The sequence below is a fragment of the Aotus nancymaae genome, unplaced genomic scaffold (assembly GCF_030222135.1).
Source record: "Aotus nancymaae isolate 86718 unplaced genomic scaffold, 86718_ANA_hifiasm-v0.15.2.pri h1tg000007l, whole genome shotgun sequence".
Taxonomy (NCBI): Eukaryota; Metazoa; Chordata; class Mammalia; order Primates; family Aotidae; genus Aotus; species Aotus nancymaae.
This window is the reverse complement of record NW_026988418.1, coordinates 24,576,642-24,600,461: the sequence shown is the minus strand read 5'-3', so window position 1 is coordinate 24,600,461 and position 23,820 is coordinate 24,576,642. Positions and strand designations below refer to the sequence as shown.

Genomic DNA, 23,820 nt, shown 5'->3' with positions numbered 1-23,820 from the left:
CTCTAAGGACAGAATCCATGCTTCTCTTGTTCACTCTACTGTTAGAGCACCTTGTACACTGTAAGTGCTTGATAAGTATTTGTGGAAAAAAATTAATGGGTCCCCAGATAGTAATGAGTATCTGCAAGCTAATACAATATTGAAAAAAGCCAAACAGACCCCAAAAAGTATCTCGCAAGTGGCGTGCACCTAAGAGAAATCCTGAATTTACCAGTAGCAAGGACTCATGGGCTAATAAAAAAGGCTAAGTGATTTGTTTATGGCTGCTATTAAAAAAAAAAAACTCAGTGTGATGGCCCAGGTTATGTTATGATTATCAAAAGATCTAAATGGATATGTTACGACTTTGACTCATTAAAAATGTGAAAACAGACTAATTGTTTAAATAAATGCAGTTAATGTCTCCCAGTGGGGGAGAAAAAGGTAGAAACAACTAATACGGTAGAAAAGGCACTGAACTGGAGACTTGATTTCTGGTCTTGGTTCTGGCTAGCTCAGATTTCTCATCTGTAAAAATAATGGGGACTATGTTGCTAACTGTTAACCAGCATATTTATCCCCTATTTACCCACTGATAAAACCTTAATTTTAAAGAGAGTGGCCATGTGCTCAGCTAAAAATTTAGTTTCCAGCCTCCCTTGCAGCTACAGGCAATCATGGACCATAGTCTGATTGTGCTGCAGAAGATCCTGTGAAAAAGTGGTAGGATAAGCTGATGGCTCCTTCTTGCCCTCACCTTTTCCCTTCTTTCTGTGTGGCATGCAGACATAAGGCAGGAGAGCAGTGACCATGCTATGACCTCAAAAAAACAACCCACTGAAACACGGCTAGGAGAAGAAATCTCAATCTATGATGGCACTGCAAGTGCCACCCTGACAGTCTTGAATCACATACTTGCTTTTTTTTTTTTTGAGATAGGGTCTTTCTCTGTTGCCCAGGCTGCAGTGCATGCCATGGTGCCAACATAGCTCACTGCAGCCTCAAATTCCTGGGTTCAAGCAATCCTCCCAGCTCAGCCTCCCAAGTAGCTAGGACCACAGATGCTCTGCTAATTTGTAAAATTTTGTGTAGAGATAGGGTCTTGCTGTGTTGCCCAGGCTGGTTTCAAATCCCTGGCCTCAAGTGCTTCCTGCCTCAGCCTCCCAAAGTGCTGGAATTACAAGTGTGAGTCACCACACCTAGGCACATACTTGTTTTCATATGAGAAAAACATGACTCCTTATTTTCTTAGGCCATTATTCAGTCAGATATTCTGTTACTTTCAGCCAAAAAGCTTCTTCATGGATACAGGAACACATTAGAGCAAAAGATTCCAGACCATAACTCTTTCAATTACTTTCAATTGTGCCTCTCAATGTGGATCATGGAGGCTGCTCCCTGTTTCGAAATCTCTAAAGCACAGAATTGCTTTACTCAGTGCAGAGCATTTAAATAAAGTATCATTCATTATCTTCTTAATCTTGAAAACAGCAAAGACTTGAGGCAGAAAGAGAAGTTTCAAGATCTAAACTTTTAAGAAACTTTAAAATGTAACTGATGATTATTCCAAAGAATTCTCTAAGAAGTTAGACCCTTCAGATCATCAACCAGGCAAACTCACAATTCTTGAAAAGGCAAAGAGACCAAGAAAAAAAATTTTTTTCTGAGATAGAGTGTCACTCTGTTGCCCAGGGTGGAGTGTAGTGGCACGATCTTGGCACACTGCAACCTCCACCTCTTGGGTTCAAGCGATTCTCCTGCCTCAGCCTCCTGAGTGGCTGGAATTACGGGCACCCGCCACCACGCCCAGCTAATGTTTTTGTATTTTTAGTAGAGATGAGGTTTCATCATGTTGATCAGGCTGGTCTTGAACTCTTGACCTTGTGATCTGCCCACTTTGGCCTCCCAAAGTGCTGGGATTACAGGCATGAGCCACCGCGCCTGGCCAAGATTTCTTTTCTCAATTATCATGAATGAGACAAACAGTCATCAGTAAATACTTTACTATGGTTATAATTTTAAGTAGTGGTAAAAGAAAGTCTTGAAAGCCCAATCTTTCAGCTTAAAGTGCACAGTAATTATACTAATGTATAACGATATACAAATGCCTCTACTGAAATTTAATATCTTCCCCCTACCCATAGGATATTCCAAAATAACCTCTTTACCTAATTCTAACCACATAGAGAAACAGGTAGCAAAGTATTATCCCCATGGTACAGATGGCCAAACTGAGGCCACAAGGTTAAGTGATTTATCAAAGCCACAAAGAAAGCCAATATCAGAGTGGGGATTCATTTTAAGAAACCACGTATCTCTACCTTTACTGTAAATAGGGAAGTGGTTAGAACAACATAAAGAAGGCCCATAGCTCTTAATAAGAAAGCTTTACCTAGAGAATCTTGCATAGGTTTTCTTTGGATGCAAGGCCATGGTTTTTCCACAACTTGGACATTTCTTAAAAGGAAGTACGGCATGAACTATCATACATTTATTACCCTTGGCTCTTCTGAAGAAATGAAAACTCATCAGGATCAGGGAGGGGATAAATGTCTTTTGGATGCATTTATATGCAGTTTTGACTACTGTTATTCATTCAACAAATATTTGAGCATAAAACGCACTGTGTGAGGCACAACAAAGGGAGTGGAACGTCTAAGTTAGGGATCCTTCCCTTTGGAGGTTCTCCTCTAGGAGGGTAGCGAGACAGGAGATTAACTAACAAGGCCAGGTGAAGTTGGTGGAGTCAATGCATGGGCATGAAAGGCAGCAGGAGCTTGAGTGTGAGATGATGGCAAGCTGGGTGGAAGAGAGAAGGTTTCCCTTTGAAAGTAGTGCTTGAGCTGATCTGGGGGATGTGGGCAGAATGTTGCTGGGTGAAGGCAGTAGGGACAACATGATACTTTCAAAGCCTGGATGAAAAAGGATTATTTAACTGTATGACCTGCATTCATACTGTACTTCCAGGCACTGTGCAAATGACTACAAATACATGATTTCCTTTGCTCCTTACATAATACAATTCTTTTGAGTCAGAGATGATGATCTCCAACTTAGAGATGAGAAGCCTTTGGCTCAGAGAGAAAAGCAATGTGCCAAGTAGTGGACAGAGATTCAAACACCAGCCCATCTGACCCCTTGAGTTTCCGTGTGAATCACTGCCACAGGCTGAATGTCTGTGGCCCTCTGGGATCCATATCTTGAAATCCTAACTCCCAATGTGATGGTAATAGGTAGCAGGGCCTTAAGGAGGTGATTAGGTCACAGGGTAGGGCCCTCATGAATAGGATTAGTGCCTTTATGAAAGAGACCCAAGAGAGTGCTCCTGCCCCTTCTGCCATGTGAAGACACAGCAAGAAGACGCCATCTATGAACCAGGAAGTAGACCCTCATCAGACACAGAAGCTGCCAGTGTCTTGATCTTGGACTTCCGGCCTCTAGAACTGTGAGCAATAAATTTCTGCTGTTTACAGGCCACCCAGTCTACGGTGTTCTGTTCTGGCAGTCAAAACAGACAAAGACATCCGCTGTGCTAGGCTACCTTCCTCCAAGGCCCTGTGCTTCTACCTTGCTTTGCAATCTTAAGAGTGAGGTTTTCTTTGTATAAGGTGGCCATGAAATTTCCAAAAGTAGCTTCTGTCTGCAGTCAAAAGTAAGGCCCTTGTGTTTTTAGTGAGGTGATCTTGATTTGCTGTAGCTCTGTAAAAGCTCACCTCCATTCTGAGCATGGATGCGTGTTGGACGGTTACTGCTTACTAACTGGTGCTAGTCTAGCTGAGGCATTCCTGTGGGAAATGCCAGGGAAGGCAGCAGAAGCCTCACAACCTAGTGCTGGCCAGAAAGCAGTAAATGGCCTCCTCATCCCTGCTCCATGCCCTGGGCACCTGATAAAGGACACGGTCTTTTCTTCAAGGCCTTTTTAAAGTTGGATTCTCTAATAATTTACTATTTTGGGTTGTGACAACTTTGCACAATAAAAGGAGTGTCACAGGTTGAAATCTCCTTTATGTGTACATGTGACATCAATTCTACACCAACTCCCATAGTTATACTCCCTCAATTTTGGCCTCATTTTCCTAAAACACCAAATCTTACTCCCAAAGGTGATATCATTCCAAGAATTAGTTCAGAGAAAAATGAAGAGAAGACAGTATCCATAGCAAATACACCTTAAATAATGAGAGGTGGAATTCCAACTTTTAAAAAATATCTTAGCCAAAAAAAAAGTCTTACATTAGCCTATCTCAACTCTTGTGATTGTTACCATAAAGAGGCAACTGAAGTTTAATCTCAACTACTCCAATTCCCTTCACCAAACCACCAAGCCAGGTGGGGCGGAGTAAGAACAGCTACCTGAGTAGACTTTCCTGAAAGGAGAGCCAAGGATGCTGGGAGCCATCTTGAATTCTGGTAAAAGCAATGAATCTTTGGTATTCCATAATTCTTATACTAGGCATCTTTCTCATTTCCTCAAATGCAATTTTATGGATGAATATGAATAGATTGCAACTCATTATGCTGTGAGGTAAGGAGGTCTGCCCTGGTTCAACCCAGCGTGGGTCATTTTAGCAAATGTACTTAGTCATCTAGCATGAAGAAGCTCTCAACCTGTACTCCTGGGGAAGTGCTTGTGATAATAATTTCTAGAACTACGGTTTTAAGGCAAGACAAATATTAGATACTCTTCATATTTACTGACTAAAGGATAATATATACAGATTACATTATGCTCTTCAAGGAATCTCCACAAATACTGTTTTATTATTGTTTCTGTAAAAGAATACAAGATTGGGAAGAAAGGGTCATTCATTAGTAGTATTGAATGAAAGTTTCATTCATTAGTGGTACTGAATACAGTACAACCCATTGTATTGATGAGGACATTAAAAAACCCGGAAGGTAAGTAGGAAGGAAAAGAGGCAGCCTACCCAGCTCTCCTGATGGTTAGCATACTGTTCTTCTCAGTTCTTACTAATTTGCCACACCACAAATCTTTCCTTTGCTTGGGATGGCCCTCCATTTATCTAAGCATCTTTTAAGATTTGACTTCAATGTTATTTATACTTTGAAGTCTCTCTTTTTTTTTTTTTTTACACAGTGTCGTGCTCTGTTGCCCAGGCTAGCTAGAATGCAGTGGTGCCATCTTGGCTTAACTGCAGTCTCTGCCTCCTGGGTTCAAGGAAGTCTCCTGCTTCAGCCTTGTGAAGGTAGCTGGGATTTTCAGACATGTGCCACCATGCCCAGCTAACTATTTTTTGTATTTTTAGTAGAGACGGGGTTTCACCATGTTGGCCAGGCTGGTCTCAAACTCCTGACCTCAAATGATCTGTCTGTCTCAGCTTCCCAAAGTGCTGGGATTGGAGGTGTCAGCCACCACATCCGGCCTGAAGTTGCTTTATTTGATACAAGGTGATAAGTAATAGCACATTCCACATCAGGTTTTTTTTTTGTTTTTTTTCTTTGAGACATTGTCTACTGTGTCATGCAGGCTGGAGTGCAGTGGCTTACGGAACCTCTGCCTCCTGGACTCAAGTAATCCTCTCACCGCAACCCCCTGAATAGCTGGGACTACAGGTACTTGCCACCATGCCTGGATCATTTTTGTATTTTTTTCTAGACAGGGTCTTGCCATGTGGCCCAGGCTGGTGTTGAATTCCTGAGCTCAAGTGATCTGCCTGCTTTAGCCTCAGAAAGTGCTAGGATTACAGGTGTGAGCTACAGCGCCTGGCCCATCATCTTTTACTTGCTTATTTCCTTGTGCCTCTCTTCTGCAGTAGATCACACGCTCTGTAAGGACAGGAACCACTGGTCCCAGTGTCTATACAGGCACTCAGCAAATCCTTGTTTAAAGAGTGCATGAACCTCCATGGTCCCCTCAACACTGAGCGCTGGCAGAAACTTTGAACATTCAGTTAGCATTTAGAATATGTTAACCTGACCACAGAAAGATGAGAAACAACACATGCCTCATCTCCTTGAGGCCATAAATATTCTGACTAAAAGGGCTTCATAGCTCTTATCCCTCAGTACAGTTTATATGCTCAATGAATGTTAACTATGAGAATAATGCCTTAATACTATTTAATAAGCCTCATTCTGGAACCTTATAATCTAATTCTGATTCAGGTTTTCAAATTATATATAGATAGTAAGCCACTCTGATTATACCACACATACACACAAATGAAATAATAAGGGATCTTGAGAAAGTTCTACCAATGATCACAAGAAGTTTAAAGATGAAGCAAGTAAGTTTCATAATTATAAAGAAGTTGCTTCCCACAGTAGTTAAAATGCTTACTTGCTTCAATGCGATTTCTATGTGTGCACTGGACAGCCCTCTCACCCGCCATATTTCCCTGAGATGTACACAGAACATACTCATAAAGGGATTCAGATTTGTGGGACTAACACTGAGATTAATGCAAGAAATATCAGTTTCCACAGGCGTATGTCAAAGCAGACAAGAGATCATAACTTTCTAGGATGTTTTATGATACCAGCTGGTGGATCATAGACCTACCTAAAAGAAAATCTGATAAAGGAAGGCAAACGTGGTTACAATTATTCATACTCCTACTGTGGGAGTTTCATAAACAAAATAATAAATATTTTTATCTTGCAATAAGATCAAGTTAAGTGATTTGTTGACATTCTCTTGAGGTTTAAGCCTTGTCTTTAATGTGAAATACAAATCATATTTCTTGTGGACACATTTTAATAATAAACTTAAAAGCATATGAGACAAAAATAATGAAAACACTGCAATGAAAACCAGACAAACTATCTACCACTTCAAAAGGAGTGAATGAAGACCGCTCGTCAACACCCTGATGCAAACAACCTCAACATAAAATGCCACATATTGAAATCATGTTTTATGGAAAGAGAATCAGCAGGGATGAGAGAATGAAAAAAAGCCACTACTTGAAAACAGGTAATTGACCACATGGAAATATATACTCTCTCTCTCTCTCTCTCTCTCTTTCTCTCTCTCTCTCTCTCTCTCTCACACACACACACACACACACACACACACACCCCTTGTAGAACAGATCTGATTTTGATTCAATTCAATTTACTTCTCATCTCTCTGCAAAAATCTCACTGGCAAACAAACAGGTTTGGTCCCTTTTTGCCTTAGGAAAGGACAAAACATTTGATGCCAAATCGCTTTGGTTTCTAAAATTCCAAGGCTGCCTCTAAGAATAAGAAATTGGAACATTCACTGCCTCAGGAGCATTGAGGGGGAGTCCTCACTGTCTCTCATTTTGCTACTTGGCTCCAAAGGCCACGACAGAAGCACAACCAAGGGTCCCTGTGGAGCAGCTCACCTCTAGGTCCTGTAATGACAGGTCGGTGATGCTGTGTGAACGCCGTTCCCAGGGAGGAGGTCTGCGAAGGGGAGGGGCTGCTGAAACCAGACTTCTCCGACTTCTTCAGTGTGGTTGGAGATGGCATTCCTGGGAAGAAGGATCAACTGGTAAGTACACTTTAATTCATGCAACAATGGTTTGTGCAACCTAAAAGATAACATTGAAAGAATTAAAAACAAACCAAAAAATGAATCCACCTCTGAAGGCAAAAGATGCTTTAACTGCTTCGCATTATTTGTCACAGGAACAAAGAGGTGACAGAATAGTCCCCTGATAAGTCGGTCTGTATTTGATTTCATTTTAGTCTACTTAATCACAGTCCCTTTTGGATTGATTGATCTTCTCTGATAATGCAGGGTTCAACTTTTCCAGTGTTCCCTAAAAGTTGTTGTGTCTGTGACCTCTGGGACCCCCAAGAAGGAGACCATCTGTGCTCATGAGGACTTCACATGCAATCATTTCATCTTGTTGGTTACCTTGCTTTGACACCAAATTACTTTCTTCATATTTTAAATAATCTAGCTGTTTTAACGTAAGAATACCCTCAACAATGGCAACTTCGTTGTTCATTCAATGAATAGAAAAAAAGAAAAAAAAAAGTAAAAAAATGTTAGATGCCCTACAATTGGGGACTGGTTAAATAAGTATGGTAAAACCAGTGTAACCAGTCCGAGAGTGATGTGGCAAAGCATTTCTGATATCATGTTAATTGAAAAAGGCAATTATAAAATAGGATGTTATGACGCCATTGAAAAGAGTATTTCTATGCACAGAGAAAGAACTGGAAGGCAGCACGCATAAACTATAACAGCAGTTCTCCTTCTGCGTTGAATTTGGGTGATTTTTATTGCCTTCATTTTGCTTACTAGTCTTTTCTATGATGAACATATATTGCTTTCATGTTAATACAATAAAAGCTTGTTTTTAAAAATAGTATTTTTACTATTTTGTCTAAGATTTTCACAGCAGTTCCAGCATAGAAAATGCTTTGGGAAGAAAATAATGGAGGAACAGTGCCTTGTAATTACTGGATTTTGTAATGTTCTCAGCAACCACGTTGACATACCTAACTGGAGGCATCCTATCAGTTTGGTAGGGTGCCAATTAAAACAACGAAAATTTGGATATAAAAATAAAAGAAGTGACTCCTAGTCTCTACATCAGGAGACAAATTTGGGCTCTCTTAAGGTTGTAGCACAAAACCGGTCTACACTGATGTTAAAAGAACCAAAATCCATTTTACTTATACATGTTTACATGTGCTGTGTTCTGCCCATGACCAGAGAACTATTCGGGTGAACCGGAAAAGTAAGTAATAAAAATCATAATGATATTAACATGTAACTGTTACTGAGTACCATGCACTGTGCCAAGCACTTTATAGGTATAGATCTGTCCAGAAATTTCGTTAGTTTGGCCTGTATCTCAAAATGTCCTTGTTATTTCTGATCACAGATTTCCTTAACGCGATTCTACAACATGACCTTTGAGAGTGACTCAGATTTGATAAGGACAGCGTCCTTGTCTGCTTTGTTCTCCTCTATGTCCAAGACATTCAAGAATCTGAAACACCCAAATGGTCTGAAAAGATATTTAAAGTACTTGTGCAGGTCTCAGCGTTATCTGTAGCTTACATTTAGATGCTTAAACATAGCAGAGCTTAGAGTTTTGACACCAATAAAGAAACAAACTGCAAATTGGTAAACACTTTTGCATAGTCAGACGTAAGTACAATATGGAGTGGTATGTGATTTCACACTAATTTGACAAATTTGAATCAGATCCTTTCTAGATCAATATCCATGTGATTTGAATTAAAATTGAAGTCACTAAGTCAAGTGACTTATATTAGTTATATTTGTTGCTTGCTGAATCAGTAACCAGTCACACCATATCGAGCTTCTAATGTAGGATGCACTGAGATCTATTCACTGCAAGTAACCTCACCTCAGGTATCATCATGTAATTACACTAAGGAGGAGATTTCAAATAAAAAAATTAAAGAAATAAAAAGCTACCAAAATGTAAACAAATCACCCAACTCATCTGACTCTTTCTCTGTAGACCAATTTATAGGCTGCCGACCATTCCACTGATCTAAATTTAGTCAAATGCCTGAACTATGTGTCATAAAGCAGAAGCAGAACAGATAATAAAACAAAAAATCAAAACTTTAAAGATGGTAGATTTTTTTTTTTCTCCAGACAACGGAATCACTGATGAAATCCAGGATCTTAACTAATCTTATTGATGACAATAAATGGTTGGACTCAAGAAAAAGTTATGATTTTTTTGAAAAATTCATGTTTTCTAATGTATGCCATTCTAAATACTACAGAAATGTTGACATGATTGAAATCCACTATTTATGCTTCTAAAAGGAACTGTAAGTAAAATTTGGTCAATAACAAGTATCAAGAATGACCAAGTTAGTAAATGAGTTCAAAAACAGCAAAATTTAAATCTTCTTTGCAAGGGTTAAAGAGGGAAGAAATACTGTTGGCATGCAGCAACAACCAGCCAAACTATGTATAATCTTCTAAATTTATCACAGTCAAGTAATATGAACCCTAAGGCTGTCATGAATCTCAAAATTACTTTGTGTTTTCAATTTTTAAAGACTCGTATTGAGCACATTCCCTTATAATATACTTTAATATTTTCTCCACATGCATAATGTATGTTTGGGTTAATTTGCTTTGTATACTTAATTGACCAGATGAAATTCCAAAATGCTAGTAAACTGCTCTATGTTAAAAGCTAGAGAACATTAATCTTGGCTTTTATTTTTGAAATCAAATTTAGTTCTGTACATTACTTTAAAAATAAACTCCTTTTTAAAATCTCTTTTGCCAATTATTTATGTACAACTGTTACAAAATTACTGTACAGATTAATGACTGATTGGCTTTCTTTTAATCAATTAAAATTTTAATTTCAATGTATTTTCTAGCAGTATCAGATTTTTTAAAAAAAGATTATGGATGAAGGAATCCTACCCCTTTTCTGGAGCAAATGAAATGTTACTTCAAAGTTCAATACAGAAAAATAAAGCGTTTTGTAGAATGAGAAGCAGAAATACAGTATAATGTTTTGTTTCAATGGGACATTTCATCCTTTTGATTGGTATAAAGAACCCAATGACAGTAAGCAGAATTGGAGATACATTTCAAGAAGGCCTTTGGCTTGTCACTGGTTTTCTGAACATCCAGAATTTTTTAATTTTGAATTTCCCTCTATTCTGAATTTCCCTCTAGTCTGCCATTTTTCTAGGCTATGTGAGTCATTCCAAATTGTATTCAGTAGACAAGGGCAAACATATATGGGATTCTAGTCATGTAGTGGCTTTGATCTTTGGAAGTACTTATAAGTGTAAAGTTCAACAAGAACACCTCAAAAATACAGGCCAAATGCAGTATTCACAAAGATTTCTTCAAATTCATCATTAGTATTTGTGGTAGTCAGGCTGGGCTGGTGGCTCATGCCTATAATTCCAGCACTGTGGGAGGCTGAGGCAGGAAGATCGCTTCAGGCCAGGAGTTCGAGAGCGGCCTGGGCAATATAGTGAGACTCTGTCTCCACAAAAAAATTATTTTTTCAAAGTCAGTTGACTGCGGTGGCATATGCCTGCAGTCCCAGCTACTGAGGAGGCTGAGGCAGGAGGATCATGTGGACCCAGGAGTTTGTGAGCTATAATACCACTGCTCTCCAGCCTGGGCAACAGAGAGAGACCTTATCTCAAGAAAAAAATTGTGGTATTCAGAATTCTATAATGGCTTCCTAGTTCCCAGCCTTGTTTAATGATGCCTTATATAATCCCCTCCCCTGCATGTGTGAGGTATTTGTGAATATGACAAATGAAGATTCTTGTCAACAGGTTATATTATACCACAAAGGTGATTATATTGATTAGTTATGTTATATTGCAAAAGACTTCTGCAGATATAATTAAGGTCCCCAATCAGGTGAGTTTGAGTTAAGAAAAAAAAAAAAATCGATTATCCTTGGTGGGCCTGCCTTAATCAGGTGAGCCCTATAGAAAAGGAACTAGAAGTCTGAGAGAGATTCTTCTTCAGGCTTTGAAGAAGTCAGCTGTCATACTGTGAAAGGGCCTGTGACCATCACACGGCAAGGAACTGCAGGGGCCTCCGGGAGTTGAGTAGGACCCCTTGCTGACAGTTAGCTTTCAGAAAGCAGGGACCTTAGTCCCAAATCCACAAGCAACTGAAATCTGCCAACAATCATGAGAACTTGTAACAGGCCCTTGAGCGCCAGAAGGAATGGAGTCTGAAGAACATTTTCACTGCAGCCTTGTATAACCCAAGCAGAAGATCCAGTTCAGCTGGCCCAGGCTCCTGACCCATGGAAACTGTGAGATAATGTTAATAACTCTGTGTTGTTTCAAGTTGCTAACTCTGTGAAAATCTGTTCTGCAGCAACGGAAAACGCCATGATATTCAAATATAAGACTACTGCAATGCTAGCCATGTGTGCATTAAAGATGTTTATTGTACAATAATTACTCTCTACAATTCTGAACGTTTCCCTTACTTTTACCTAATCCATCCTAGGTTGTGAAGTCTTCCACTAGCCTACACTCACCCAGAGAAAATGGTAAGATGTATTCTTAGAAAAGGAGCTAGAAAGTGGTAATTTCCAAGGACATAAACACTTTTGAAAATTTCTACTTCTCCAGATTCTTTCGAGAAACATCAGTAACAAAATCAGATTGAGTGATGTGAAAAAAAACCCAAAACAAATTCTGGGGCTCTCCCCTAAGAGATTAAGGTTTGTTTTAGGTAATTTTTCTTTTTTTCCTTTCTTTTTTGAGACAGAATTTTGCTCTTGTTGCTCAGGCTGGAGTGCAATGGCGTGATCTCGGCTCACTGCAACCTCTGCCTCCTGGGTTGAAGTGATTCGCCTGCCTCAGCCTCCCGAAATAGCTGGGATTACAGGTGCCCGCCACCACACCCAGCTAATTTTTTTTTGTATTTTTAGTTGAGATGGGGTTTCACCATGTTGGCCAGGCTTGTCTGGAACTCCTGACCTCGGGTGATCCACCTGTGTCAGCCTCCCAAAGTGCAGGGATTACAGGCATGAGCCACCATGCCCAGCCTGTTTTAGGCAATTTTTCACTGCAATTTGATGTTACATAAAATAAAAAGAAGAAAGAGGGAAACAAATTATAATTAATTTCACCTCTCCCCTATCCCCAAGTTATAATATTTTTCAAATACTTTGACCAAGAACGCTATAGTGACAGTAGTAAGGAAACACTACAGGAATCATCGGGAAGTACAATGCTGGTTTTTCTCTTAGGGATCATCTTAAAGTGGGTATTTTTAGGAGTCAAAGGAGCTGCAACATTAACAGGAATGGAAGAGAAGGGATCACCATCAACTATAGTTATTCCAGTGACAACTGAACAACATGCTGGATTTTTCAAAAGGAAACTATAACTTGTCAGTGTTTGTTTGTGCTTACTTTGTTAGAGGACCTATCCAAAAATTCATTCTCCTGTGAAAATTATCCCCAGTAAGTGCTGCTCAGGACAGCAGGACCTTATCTTGTCTGTCGCAGGAGTTTGGGAGATGTAATTCAAGTTGTCAGAGAAGATTTAACTGGTGTGTATGTTCCTTTCTTTAAAGTGACAAAGTCAAGAATAGAAAGTTTAGTTTCAATAATGTTCATTTACAGTCACAAACAGAGAGAAACTCTGAAAGCAAGCAACCTCAGAATTTTAGTTTTTAAATCCAATATAATAAGCAGGTTAGAGAGGACCCCAAAATGTTGTAAGTTTGATTGTTCACGACTTGGATAGTGTCCTGTTCACTGTCACATCTAATTCCCAACAACCTATTTTTATAACTGTTACTACCAGAACAACTATTACATCCAACTTAAAGGCTAAAAGGCAACTGGAAGCCTTCTTCCATTGAGTGGCCTCAAGAGAGCCAGGAGGCAGCTAGAGAGATTAAATCCATGCATATCAATCACTTTCAAAAACCAGGATGAAAATAATAAAAGCTACAAATTATGGAATACCCACTATGTGCCATGCACTTACAGAGATCTCAAATCCTTATATTTTCTCTTCTTTTTTTTTTTTGAGATGGAGTCTTGGTCTGTTACCCAGGTTGGAGTGCAGTGGTGCACTCTCGGCTCACTGCAACCTCTGCCTCCCAGGGTCAAGTGATTCTCCTGCCTCAGCCTCCTGAGTAGCTGGGACTATAGGCATGCACCACCATGGCCAGCTAATTTTTGTATTTTTTAAAGTAGAGATGGAGTTTCACCATGTTGGCCAGGCTGGTCTCGAACTCCTGACCTCAGGTGATCCACCCATCTTGGCCTCCCAAAGTGCTGGGATTACAGGTGTGAGCCACTGTGCCTGACCTCAAATTCTAACATTTTCATCTCAGATAGGTAGGTATTATTATCCTATCTACCAATAACTTAATGTTACAGAAATCAGATATGAAGTGATGTTAAGCAATTTGTCTAAGATCATACAGCTATTAGATGGTACTGCAGGTCCAGGTCTCTCTGGTTCTAAAGTGCAAACATTTTTTAAAAACTCTCATGTAGTTTCCCTAGTATACTATAAAAAGATTGTCCTGTTTAAGTCAATAAAGTATATTTATAGTTGAAGTTTTAAATTTGGTTATCCAAAGGGGAAAAAAAAATCAAAGGAAGGGTATATCAGATACAAAAGTGTATGCAAAAAAACCCCACTCTGAAGTATACTAGGAATCATTTGTCTTATACATCAAAGTTTTTTCTTGGCCTTAGTAGGGATCAGTTAGGATTTTATCAAACACACACTGAATGAATTATCAGCAATGTTAACACAGAACCTCCACAAAATAAATATCACATAGATTTAGAAGACGATAATGACCGGAGATGTTCACTTGCAAGGGTATATACACGTTTTATATTTACAATCGGCCTCTTGCCTGTTCAACAAGGTGCTTCCTCAATAAAGCCTCCTGCAAACCATGTTACATCTCTATCTATAACAAGAAAGGAAAAAATTCTCCTCTTAAGACTTATTGATAGTGTCCAAGCCTAGAGTATATATTACAATGCAGTAATAAATAGCTCACTTAACCAGAGGCTAGAGCACACGCAATTATTTAGAATTCAGTACTTTGTAAAATCAAGGAAGGCCCCTGACTGTCTAAAGTCAGCATCAAAACAGGCAACTAAGTTGAGGCATTTAACTCACAGGAAAGTATGTCTTTAAAGAAACTGAGAAGTGTTTCAGGGAGAAGGTTGCAATCAATTGAGTTGAATGCCATTGAGAGATCATGTGTAATGAGGAAAAAGGGTCTGCTGCATTTGGCAACAAGAATGTTTCTAACAGTCTTGAAAAGTGAGTTGTAGGAGAGTGAGGCACACAGAAGACAGGAAAGAGCAGTTTATAAAGTCAGTGGAAGTGAAGAAACAGGGAAAATGGTACAGTCAACTCCCATGAAATGAGGGAGGAATCTGCAGAGGAGAGCAGAAAAACAGGATAGTGGCTACAGGAAGAGGGAGGGAAGCAAGGGATAGCTTTCCGAAGGTGGGAGAGTCCAGCATGCTTGTCTACTGATAGGAATGGTCCAGCAGACAGGCAGAAAGCCATGACTCAAAGGAGAGAGGGTGCCTGAGGGAGAGGAGTCCTTAAGAAGGTGAGAGGTTACACAATTACTAAGTGGAGGAGCCAGGATTTGAACCCAGGAAACCAAAGCTCTTGTTCCTTTCAGTGTACCATGATACCAAGATGCCAACTTCTGGGTGAGGGTGTGGGGGAGTACTACTTCCTTATCTTATTGATACAAACCCATCATGAGCTGATTTAAATCTGAACTATTAATGACACTTCAACATTTTTCTTCTTGCAAACATTCCAAGTCTAAATGATGCTAACTGCTTTGTGACTCTTCTTTTTTACACTCAGGCATTCAGAGTCCCCTGCTCCACCAGAGCAAAGTGCAGGGAACAGACAGCCCAGTCATGTCTGTGACTAATGGTGTCAGCACAGATTTCAGCGACATTTCTCAAGCCCAGGATGAATGCTGAGTACCAGCACCATCTTTTGCAAGTCATCCACCATCAGATTTACACTCAGACACATCTCTTCCAGATGCAGAGCTATACTGCACTCTAATAATTCCCCCATAGGCAGGAACAGAACCTTTCTAGAACTGTTTAAAGTATACCTTGTAATGAGATTGTCTCTTACCATGATGCCAAATAAAGGCTGTGATTGGACGGAAGAATCCCACAGTGAAGGGACCATTCTGTTGTGGTGAGCATAAACACAGGCTGCGTGATACAGCGAGGTCGTTGAAGACACTGCACGTTTGTTAGATTTGTGTCCTAATGGGAAAATTCATTAGGGTTCATTCTAATATACTTTTTTATGATTAGCACACTCAACAATAAAAAGGTAAAACAGTCTCAGACTATTTTGACTTTTTGCCTTTTTCAGTGAATAAAAATGTTTTAAAATCATTTTTATGATAGAGAGCACAAATGAAAGTTAATATAGCTTTTGAGGTTTATCCTTCTTACTCTATATGCAACCATTTAAAATGAGCTAAAAGGACCCCCAAAGAATTATCACATCATAAAGAAGTTCAGGTAATTTAAATGGCTTGGGGACACCAGTGATTTCTTCCATTTAAAAAAAATGGGAGTACGGAGTAAAAATTATATGGATTATTCAGGGGGAAAGAAATGATGAGTTCTATAATATATTCCAAATGTTCATTTGTGAGTGAAAATTTACAACCAGAGAGAGTAAAGAATAGACACAAGGAAAATGTCATATAAAAATCTGGTTTCTGGGCCAAAAATAAAATCTCTTGACTAGTTGGGGGATTTCCTCTCCTTTCAAGGTAAACACAGACACCCCAGTGACAGGACTGAAATAAAAAAAATTGTGTTACATGCTCCATATACTTACAAGAGGTTGGAGATTCCCTATGCATTCCATCTGCCCCCTAGCCATCCCATCCCCCCATGTGTTCAGGGAAGGACTGATTTTGGCTCAACATAGCAATTATATGCATTCACAGAAGGACTGGGGATAAAGAAGACATTTCTGAGAAAACCAAATTATTTCTTTGCATAAACAATACACATAGTATAAAATAGCATAATGTTTTATTCATTCTGCTTAGATATCCAGCTGAATAGTAAAAAACTCAATCATACATATGTTTGATTTATATCTGCCCTCCCCAATATGGAAGCTACTGGCCACATGTGGCTACTTAAATTTAAATTAATTAAAATGAAATGAATTAAAAAATTCAGTTGCTCAGCATAGCCACATTTCAAGGGCTCAGTAGCCACATGTGGCTCACGGTTAGAATATTGGATACTATAGACACAGAACATTTCTATCATTGCAGAAAGTTCTGTTGGACAGTTCTGGTCTATATGATATGATACCAGATCCCTTTTTCGATCATGCTGTACAACAGCAGGCAAACTTTATTTTGTATTTTTCAGCATGTTTAGTCTTTTTCTTAAGTTCCAGAAGTGAAATATATTCACTGTACAAATATAGAATTGTATAATGGGGGAAAAAAAATGAAAGTCTTTCCTCTACATCTCCAACAAGCTGGAAGTAACCCAGTGTTCAAACTTGGTAAACACCCTTATAAATACTTTCGTTGGCATATAAAATTAGCCTTGATGATGTGAACTGCAGTATTTACTTAAATATACTCTCTTCTGTCAGTTAAAACATGATAGAGAGCTGGAGTTTAAGGGTCCTATGGATACAATGTAATCTGAAGGAGATGCACAGTCTGCGAGGCTCCATGTCTGGGATATGCCTGTGCTGGAGCTCCATCAGTCCCCGTGTTCCTTGGATACAAGCAGAGCACCCAGCTAAAGTAAAAATTTGAAACTGGTCGAAACATTTCATAGGGGAAAAAGAAGGAAAATTTTAGGCCTCTTCAAATTGCTTGAACTGTGAAATCAAGTAATAAACACGAGAAAAGGTTCTGTCAGCTAGAATCTAAGGCTTCGTGTCGTCAGCATTTTCTTGCTAAATCTTATTATGGCAAAGCATTTGCTTTTTCATCTCTGCACTCTGTTCATCCCACAAATAAACTGCTTTGACCTCCACCTGTTACTTTAGTGAAATCTGCCTGCCATCCTTCAGTAACCCCATTCTTTGCCTTCGAAGGCCTTGGAGTCGCTGAGAAAGTGGGAAGGTAGCATTGTGCAATGAATTGAGCTGCTATCACTTTATAAGTATTCAGTAGTTCATAGTTCAAGCTAGAAGCTACATAGCAAAAGAAAATGAATTTTTTTATAGGTAGTGTTTATGAATACTGGAAGAGGGCAATACATTCCATCATGTTAACCTCAATTTTTTTTATAGAAAGAGGTTCTCTCTTGAGCTCTTATTTAACGCAGAAAATTTCCAGCCTATTCCTTGTAAGAAAACCTTTCTCTGAGAGTTGTGCCGTCAGTTTAGGTAGATGAGCCAAAGATCACTTCAAAGCTTAAAAATACTTCAAATTCAAGTATGTTCATTATACTGATATTTTGCAAAACAAAATGAATGAACCACTAACCTCAAATGCAGCTTCATGGAAGTAAAAGGACCACACTACTATTAAACACTATTAAACCCAACAAAAAACAATAAAAAGGGAAATAACTGTATTTATGTAAATCACACAACTACATGAGTCATTTTCTGAAGCACAGTATCTGACAAAATAGTTTGCTTTTTTTTTTAACAACAATGACATATCAGAAACAAGTGTGCTGTGTAAAGTTGCACTTCTAATGATTAATGGTACATTCAACAGAAGAGATGGTGTCTGTCTAATTATGTTAAATACTTATCTAAGAGGGATTAGCAGGCTGTTTCTGCTCGCTGTCATTCTTTGTGACAACGTAATGATCCATTTACTTATGAGTGCAATTATTAAAAAGCATGCTATTTTCTTAACTGTCTTTATATCTTCAAAATATTTTATTAAAAATTACTTATTTGACACGAAGGGTAAATGCTTGGCAGAGTTTTGCATATCAATTAAGTAAATGAGTTAGTGCCATCAGTCACAGTCTTTGCTGGGTATCTCATTCAAGCTGGGTGAAACTTGATCACCACCATCCTTTTCTAGTGGAGTTAATGATTCACCCTTTTTCCTCCTTGTCTTATTTGTCCAAATCCTAAAGTTTGGTTTTCACTTAAACTAAAAACTGCTCATGGCCGACATTTTCTCTGGAGTCATGATTTAACACTTCTTCTTCACATTCACACCTTTTTTTGGAACCGAACACAAGGATCCAATTTTATACAGGCAACTCTGCATAGACCAATCAGAACGGGCTGTTAGCTATATACCATCTTCTGCAGTTTCTTCTACTCATGCAATGAACTTTATCCAGCACTTGTGAGGAAAAGGTCTTTATACAAGATAAAAACAAGAAAGCAAACCACACTGAGCACTACAGCTAGGCCAGCTACCCCCAAACCAAAGGACTATTTCCCTATGTCTCTAAAGAGACAAGACTAGGTTCCTCTCTTTGTCCTTCCACTTACTAACTCTCAAATGACAATGGCCACCAACCTGGTCCTTGGGGGTAAACGACAACCAAATAAGCGTATTGGGTGAAAGTTATTTACTGAATCGCTCCTTCAAGGAAGAAGTTATCTATGTCTATAGCTTTTGTCAACTTAAGACAACTATCAAGTAGGCCAAGTGGCAGATAATGACATTTCTAATAAATCATATCTCTGTAAAAGTCTTCAAATGTGTGGTCAGGGCAAAAATTTACGTGACCCAATATAATAAATGTGTGTCACAAGGATTTTATTTTTCTTCTAAACTAAAGGTATGTTCAAGTTTCAGTGCTGATGGACAAACTCATAAAAACATCAAGCACGTCAAAAGGAGAAAAATTGCTAGTTAAGTCTTTTGAGGATAAGATTTCTGAAGGAAAAAAAATCCACTGGAAGAAAGAGCTCTTAAAATTAGAAGCAGGTGTCACCACCATGAAGTGATAAATATCAAAGAATAACTGGCCCTGAAAAGCATTCTTAAGCATCCTATACTACTCTTAAGCCTTACACGTGTATTTTGACATTAGAACATGAAGTGTTGCTTATGTAAGTCCCTAAAGAGTGTCCAGACATGAGAGACGTTACACAGCCATTTTGACAAATGCTCTCTTCCGCTGGGTTCACGAAATGGCTGAAAGGCAGATGGCAAGTTCTGACTGGCATTAAGTCCTAAGTAATCATGATATCCTAGAATCCATTAATCTTGGAAGCTAATCATAGTTAAGTGACTTCTGGGTGGGGCTAGCTAACATGGCAGAATAATCTGGTGCTGCAGAAGACCCTTCTAATTCGAAATGCGTATTGAGTTGCCATTCCTTGAATTTCTAACGACGTGAGTGTACTTCCAGCTACGCAAATGAAAACGTTAAACTACCTCTCATTACATACAAAGTAGAAGATCCCTAGAGACTGGAATGTTTCTTCAAAATGAAGAACAAGATGCTTGGACCACAGTAAATCATCAAAGTGTGGGAGTATTGTCTGAATAAATACCAAACATTCGCAGCTGTCTGGAAAGCCAGATCCACACCGCGGGCTGAGCGTACTGGACCACAGGAACAGTTCCTCATTCGAAAAAGACCAGAGAATCAAAAACCAAAGTAACCCTGTATTTTAAAAACCCAAAGGTTTCAGAGGGGTTTTAACTGTTAAGAAAGGGAGGTCAGTAATACTTTGAAGAGGGAAGCCAATTAATTGTATTAATATTTAATGGGTTTTGCCTTCTATCTCAGTTTAATTTTTCAAGTTTAACAGATGCTTCGAAATAAAGTGACTTGATTCTGGAAGTTTTCTTCCACTTGAGATATACTTTGTGAATCAGTGCTGGAGAGAGCCCTCTTCATTTCAGTACTTGGTGTGTCGTTCAGGAATCCATCAGGAAATAGTTCTTGATTTACTCTGTCGACGTGAGCATTTCTCGTAATCTTCTAGGATGTAATTCACCCAGCATTTCGAAATGGGTGCCATGTCTCTGATTAATTGATGAGTTTATGATGTATCTAAAATCCTTGGATGGACAGAGCTGGATAAATAGGCATTATTATAATCCTCTGCTGAGCAGGAAAGCCATTGGGATGTGCACAGCCTCATCAGAAACTGCCGCACAGCAGTGGGCTGCACACACTACTGGCGCCTGGGATCTGCACGGGCCAAGGACTTCTTTCTTCCCTCTCTCTCCAATTCCCCAAGTAAAAGCCTCTGACTCTCAGGGCTAAAAAACTACTTTATTAAAAACAGTGATGGTCAAAACCCACAGAACTTTATTCCCATATAAACTGTTGGTGCTGTATTTGGTTATTTAACATTTAAAGAGAATCATCAGTAAGTAGGATAAATATAAGACCCTAGGAGAGAAGGAAATAAGTCTGCAGACAGTAGTATTAGTGATTTGTATTACTTTTTCACAATTTGAATGAATGTATATGTACACACACACATATATGCTTATATGTGTATGTATGTATATAGCTTAGAACAATGTATGGCCCGTAGTAGGTGCTCAATAAACATCAGTTATTGCTATTACTTATAAAACACTTTAACATTTCAGCAGCAGTGACAACATACAAGCCAATATATATTTATTGTTAATCAACCTGAGTCTATAAAATAGCTACATTGTGTTCATATAATAGAACTGAGGAGGTAAGATCAGTAAAGTATTTTCATCATTGTATTTGTGGTTAAAACTATCTTCAATTTAAGTTCTATATATATTTTAAAAATATTAGATATAGGAAATCACAGTATACTCTTAGGTAAGTCTGCTCTATTATCTATTGATGATCTATCTGTATTTTTTTATCTTTCTTTACTCCTCCTCCAACTATACTTTCTGGTTATTTTACTTTCTGATGAATTTAATCTCTATTCAGATGAATTTTGTTCCCTCTAAGTAAATTATTTGCTTGTATTCTACCTACTCTATTATCTACAAATCAGAAAACTGTCTATTTCAGACAGGGGAGATTTGGGTCCATGAGTATGGAATGATAAACTGTATGTCTGTGCGTGTACTTCTTAAGGACTTCCTAGTATGTCAGCTGTCCAGGTGCTTCTTAGAGATGGAGTAAGATTAGACTCCATTACGAAAGGAAGGAAACAGGGGCCAGTATTCACTGCTGCTCCTTTAACAATGAAATGGCTGATGCACCAGCTATTTTGAGCAGGCACAGCAGAGGACTGTGGCCTAAGCCGCTGAATAAACTCCTCATCCATATGATGCTTGCTGTACATCTTAGATATTATAGCCATTGGGTACTTGTTTAACCAGTTACCTTTCCTTCCTTCACTGGACTGTGAGCTCTTTGAAGGCAACTTCTGTTTTGCTTATTTTCATACTTCTATCATTTTTGCACAGTGCTCTGCATATAATAGATGCAATGGTGTAAAATATGTTAACAAATACATTTCATAGTATTTAAAACTCATATAGTAATTTTAGGGTTTCCAAAGTATTTCCCCCCTAAAAAGGATATACAGTATTTCGTTAAGGCATTTTGATTTATTAAATATACTTTGCATATATTAAAAATATGTATAGTGCCCTGCACAATACTTCTACACACAGCTGATGCTTAATAAATGGTAGTTCTTGTCTGTATCATCTCATTTGATCTTTTCAAAGCTATGAGTTAGGAAGGCAAAGCCGTTTTATTGTCCTCAATGTTTACATATGAGGAAATGAAAATTCAGAGAAGTAGTCTGCTAAAAATCTCAGGCTTGCTCATGGTAGAATACGAGAATGACTAACTTTTAAAATTCTTAATTTGTGCTTTTTTCCTCTTTTTTAATACATCCTATTTCTCACGTATCATCTCCCTCCCCAGCAAGCCTATGAAGATTGCTGTGGTTGGAATGAAATTTGCTTTAAAGTTCCTCCTTACAGTAAGATCCACCCAAGCCGCACTATGAGTTGGCCACCTGAGCCACGGGGACTGTACTGAGGACGGTGACAGGCACAGGGCAGGGAGGAGGATTTCACACATAAACCTAACGTATACACTACATCTCCTTCTTCCTCCCCTTCTAGAATATTTACACAGCTTCATTTTCAAACATGAAATTAAAAATTTGGAGATTTGGGTAATTTATTTATTCAGACAAGACCAGCTGAAATGCAGCATCTGTTTTCCTGAGAGCTTCTGCATTCACAGAATTGTACATCTGGGTTCTCCGACGCAAGTGGAGCAACGCTCATTCGTTAGACAAATGTATACATCACTCTGCTTAGGAGCACTTGGTCTTACTCAAAGGACAAAATGAGACACGTGTGATCTCCATCTTATTTCTTACTTAGTTATTAAACAAATATTGATTGAATGGCTACCAAGTTGCCAGGTACTAGAGGCTTCAGGAATCTCAACAATTTTTTGGATCATGCTTTATCATATATGTATATAACACATACACAGAGTATAGGTGTGTGCGTATGAGAAGAATATTTCTTTTCCTCTAAGAGGTAACCTTTTAGATGCCAAAATGTTTTAGGCCTTTTTCTGACATCAAGAAAACACAGCCTTGATAAAGAAGGCAAGGGATTTTTGAAGGGAGTTACAGTGCTCATTTTGTAATACAGCTTTCCTGTCATAACCCCTTATTTGGGTGAAACTTCTCTGATCAAGAAGAGTCTGTAAAGAAGAGGCCCCTTGCCAGGCATGGTGGCTTATGCATCCCAGCATTTTGGGAGGTTGAGATGGGCGGATCATGAAGTCAGCAGATTAAGATGATCCTGGCTAACACGGTGAAACCTCGTCTCTACTAAAAATACAAAAATTAGCCAGGCGTGGTGGCATGTGCCTGTAATCCCAGCTACTCGAGAGGATCACTTGAACCCGGGAGGTGGAGGTTACAGTGAGCCGAGATCACACCATTGCACTCCAGCCTGGGCGACAGTGCAAGACTCCATCTCCAAAAAAAAAAAAAGAAGAGGCCCCTTGTTACTGTACCAGTGGCCCCTGGTGCACCAGTCTCTAATGAGCAGGTGCCAATATGAGAAGAGATCATGGAAGAGGATGTGGTCACAGATGATGCTTTCCTACTGCTCCATATATGCAGAAGAAAAGCCAAGACATCAATCCCATGGCAATGTTCTGTGGCACTGACTATTCCTATTCCAGCAGGAGATGATGGGAGATGTAATCATTTTCTCTAATATAAGCTAGTGCAGTGGAGTGTCCGTGATCAATGCACTATTGTTACCAGTCACTGCCTTTTTACTGGCACTGATAATGGGCTTCCTCTGTGTCTCAGCTAGAAGTGTAAGTCGGTAGACTTCCTTCACTCTTGAAATTGATAAATGATTGTTGGCAGTCAAATTAAGACCAGCAGAGTTGGGAATCCAAGTGAACCTCACCTGCAATATTTAAAATTATAGTAACT

At 38.9% G+C, this 23,820-nt stretch overlaps 1 protein-coding gene across 5 annotated transcripts in view; it reads right to left on the bottom strand.

Moving 5' to 3' along the window:
- NFIA (nuclear factor I A) overlaps positions 1-23,820 on the bottom strand; it is a 389,302-nt gene that overhangs the window by 77,296 nt on the left and 288,186 nt on the right. For all 5 annotated transcript variants that reach the window (XM_012442494.2, XM_012442496.3, XM_012442491.3 and 2 more), the window contains exon 7: positions 7,314-7,442. In XM_012442494.2, coding sequence (XP_012297917.1) covers positions 7,314-7,442 — 129 coding nt within the window. The remainder of the gene's footprint in view (positions 1-7,313; positions 7,443-23,820) is intronic.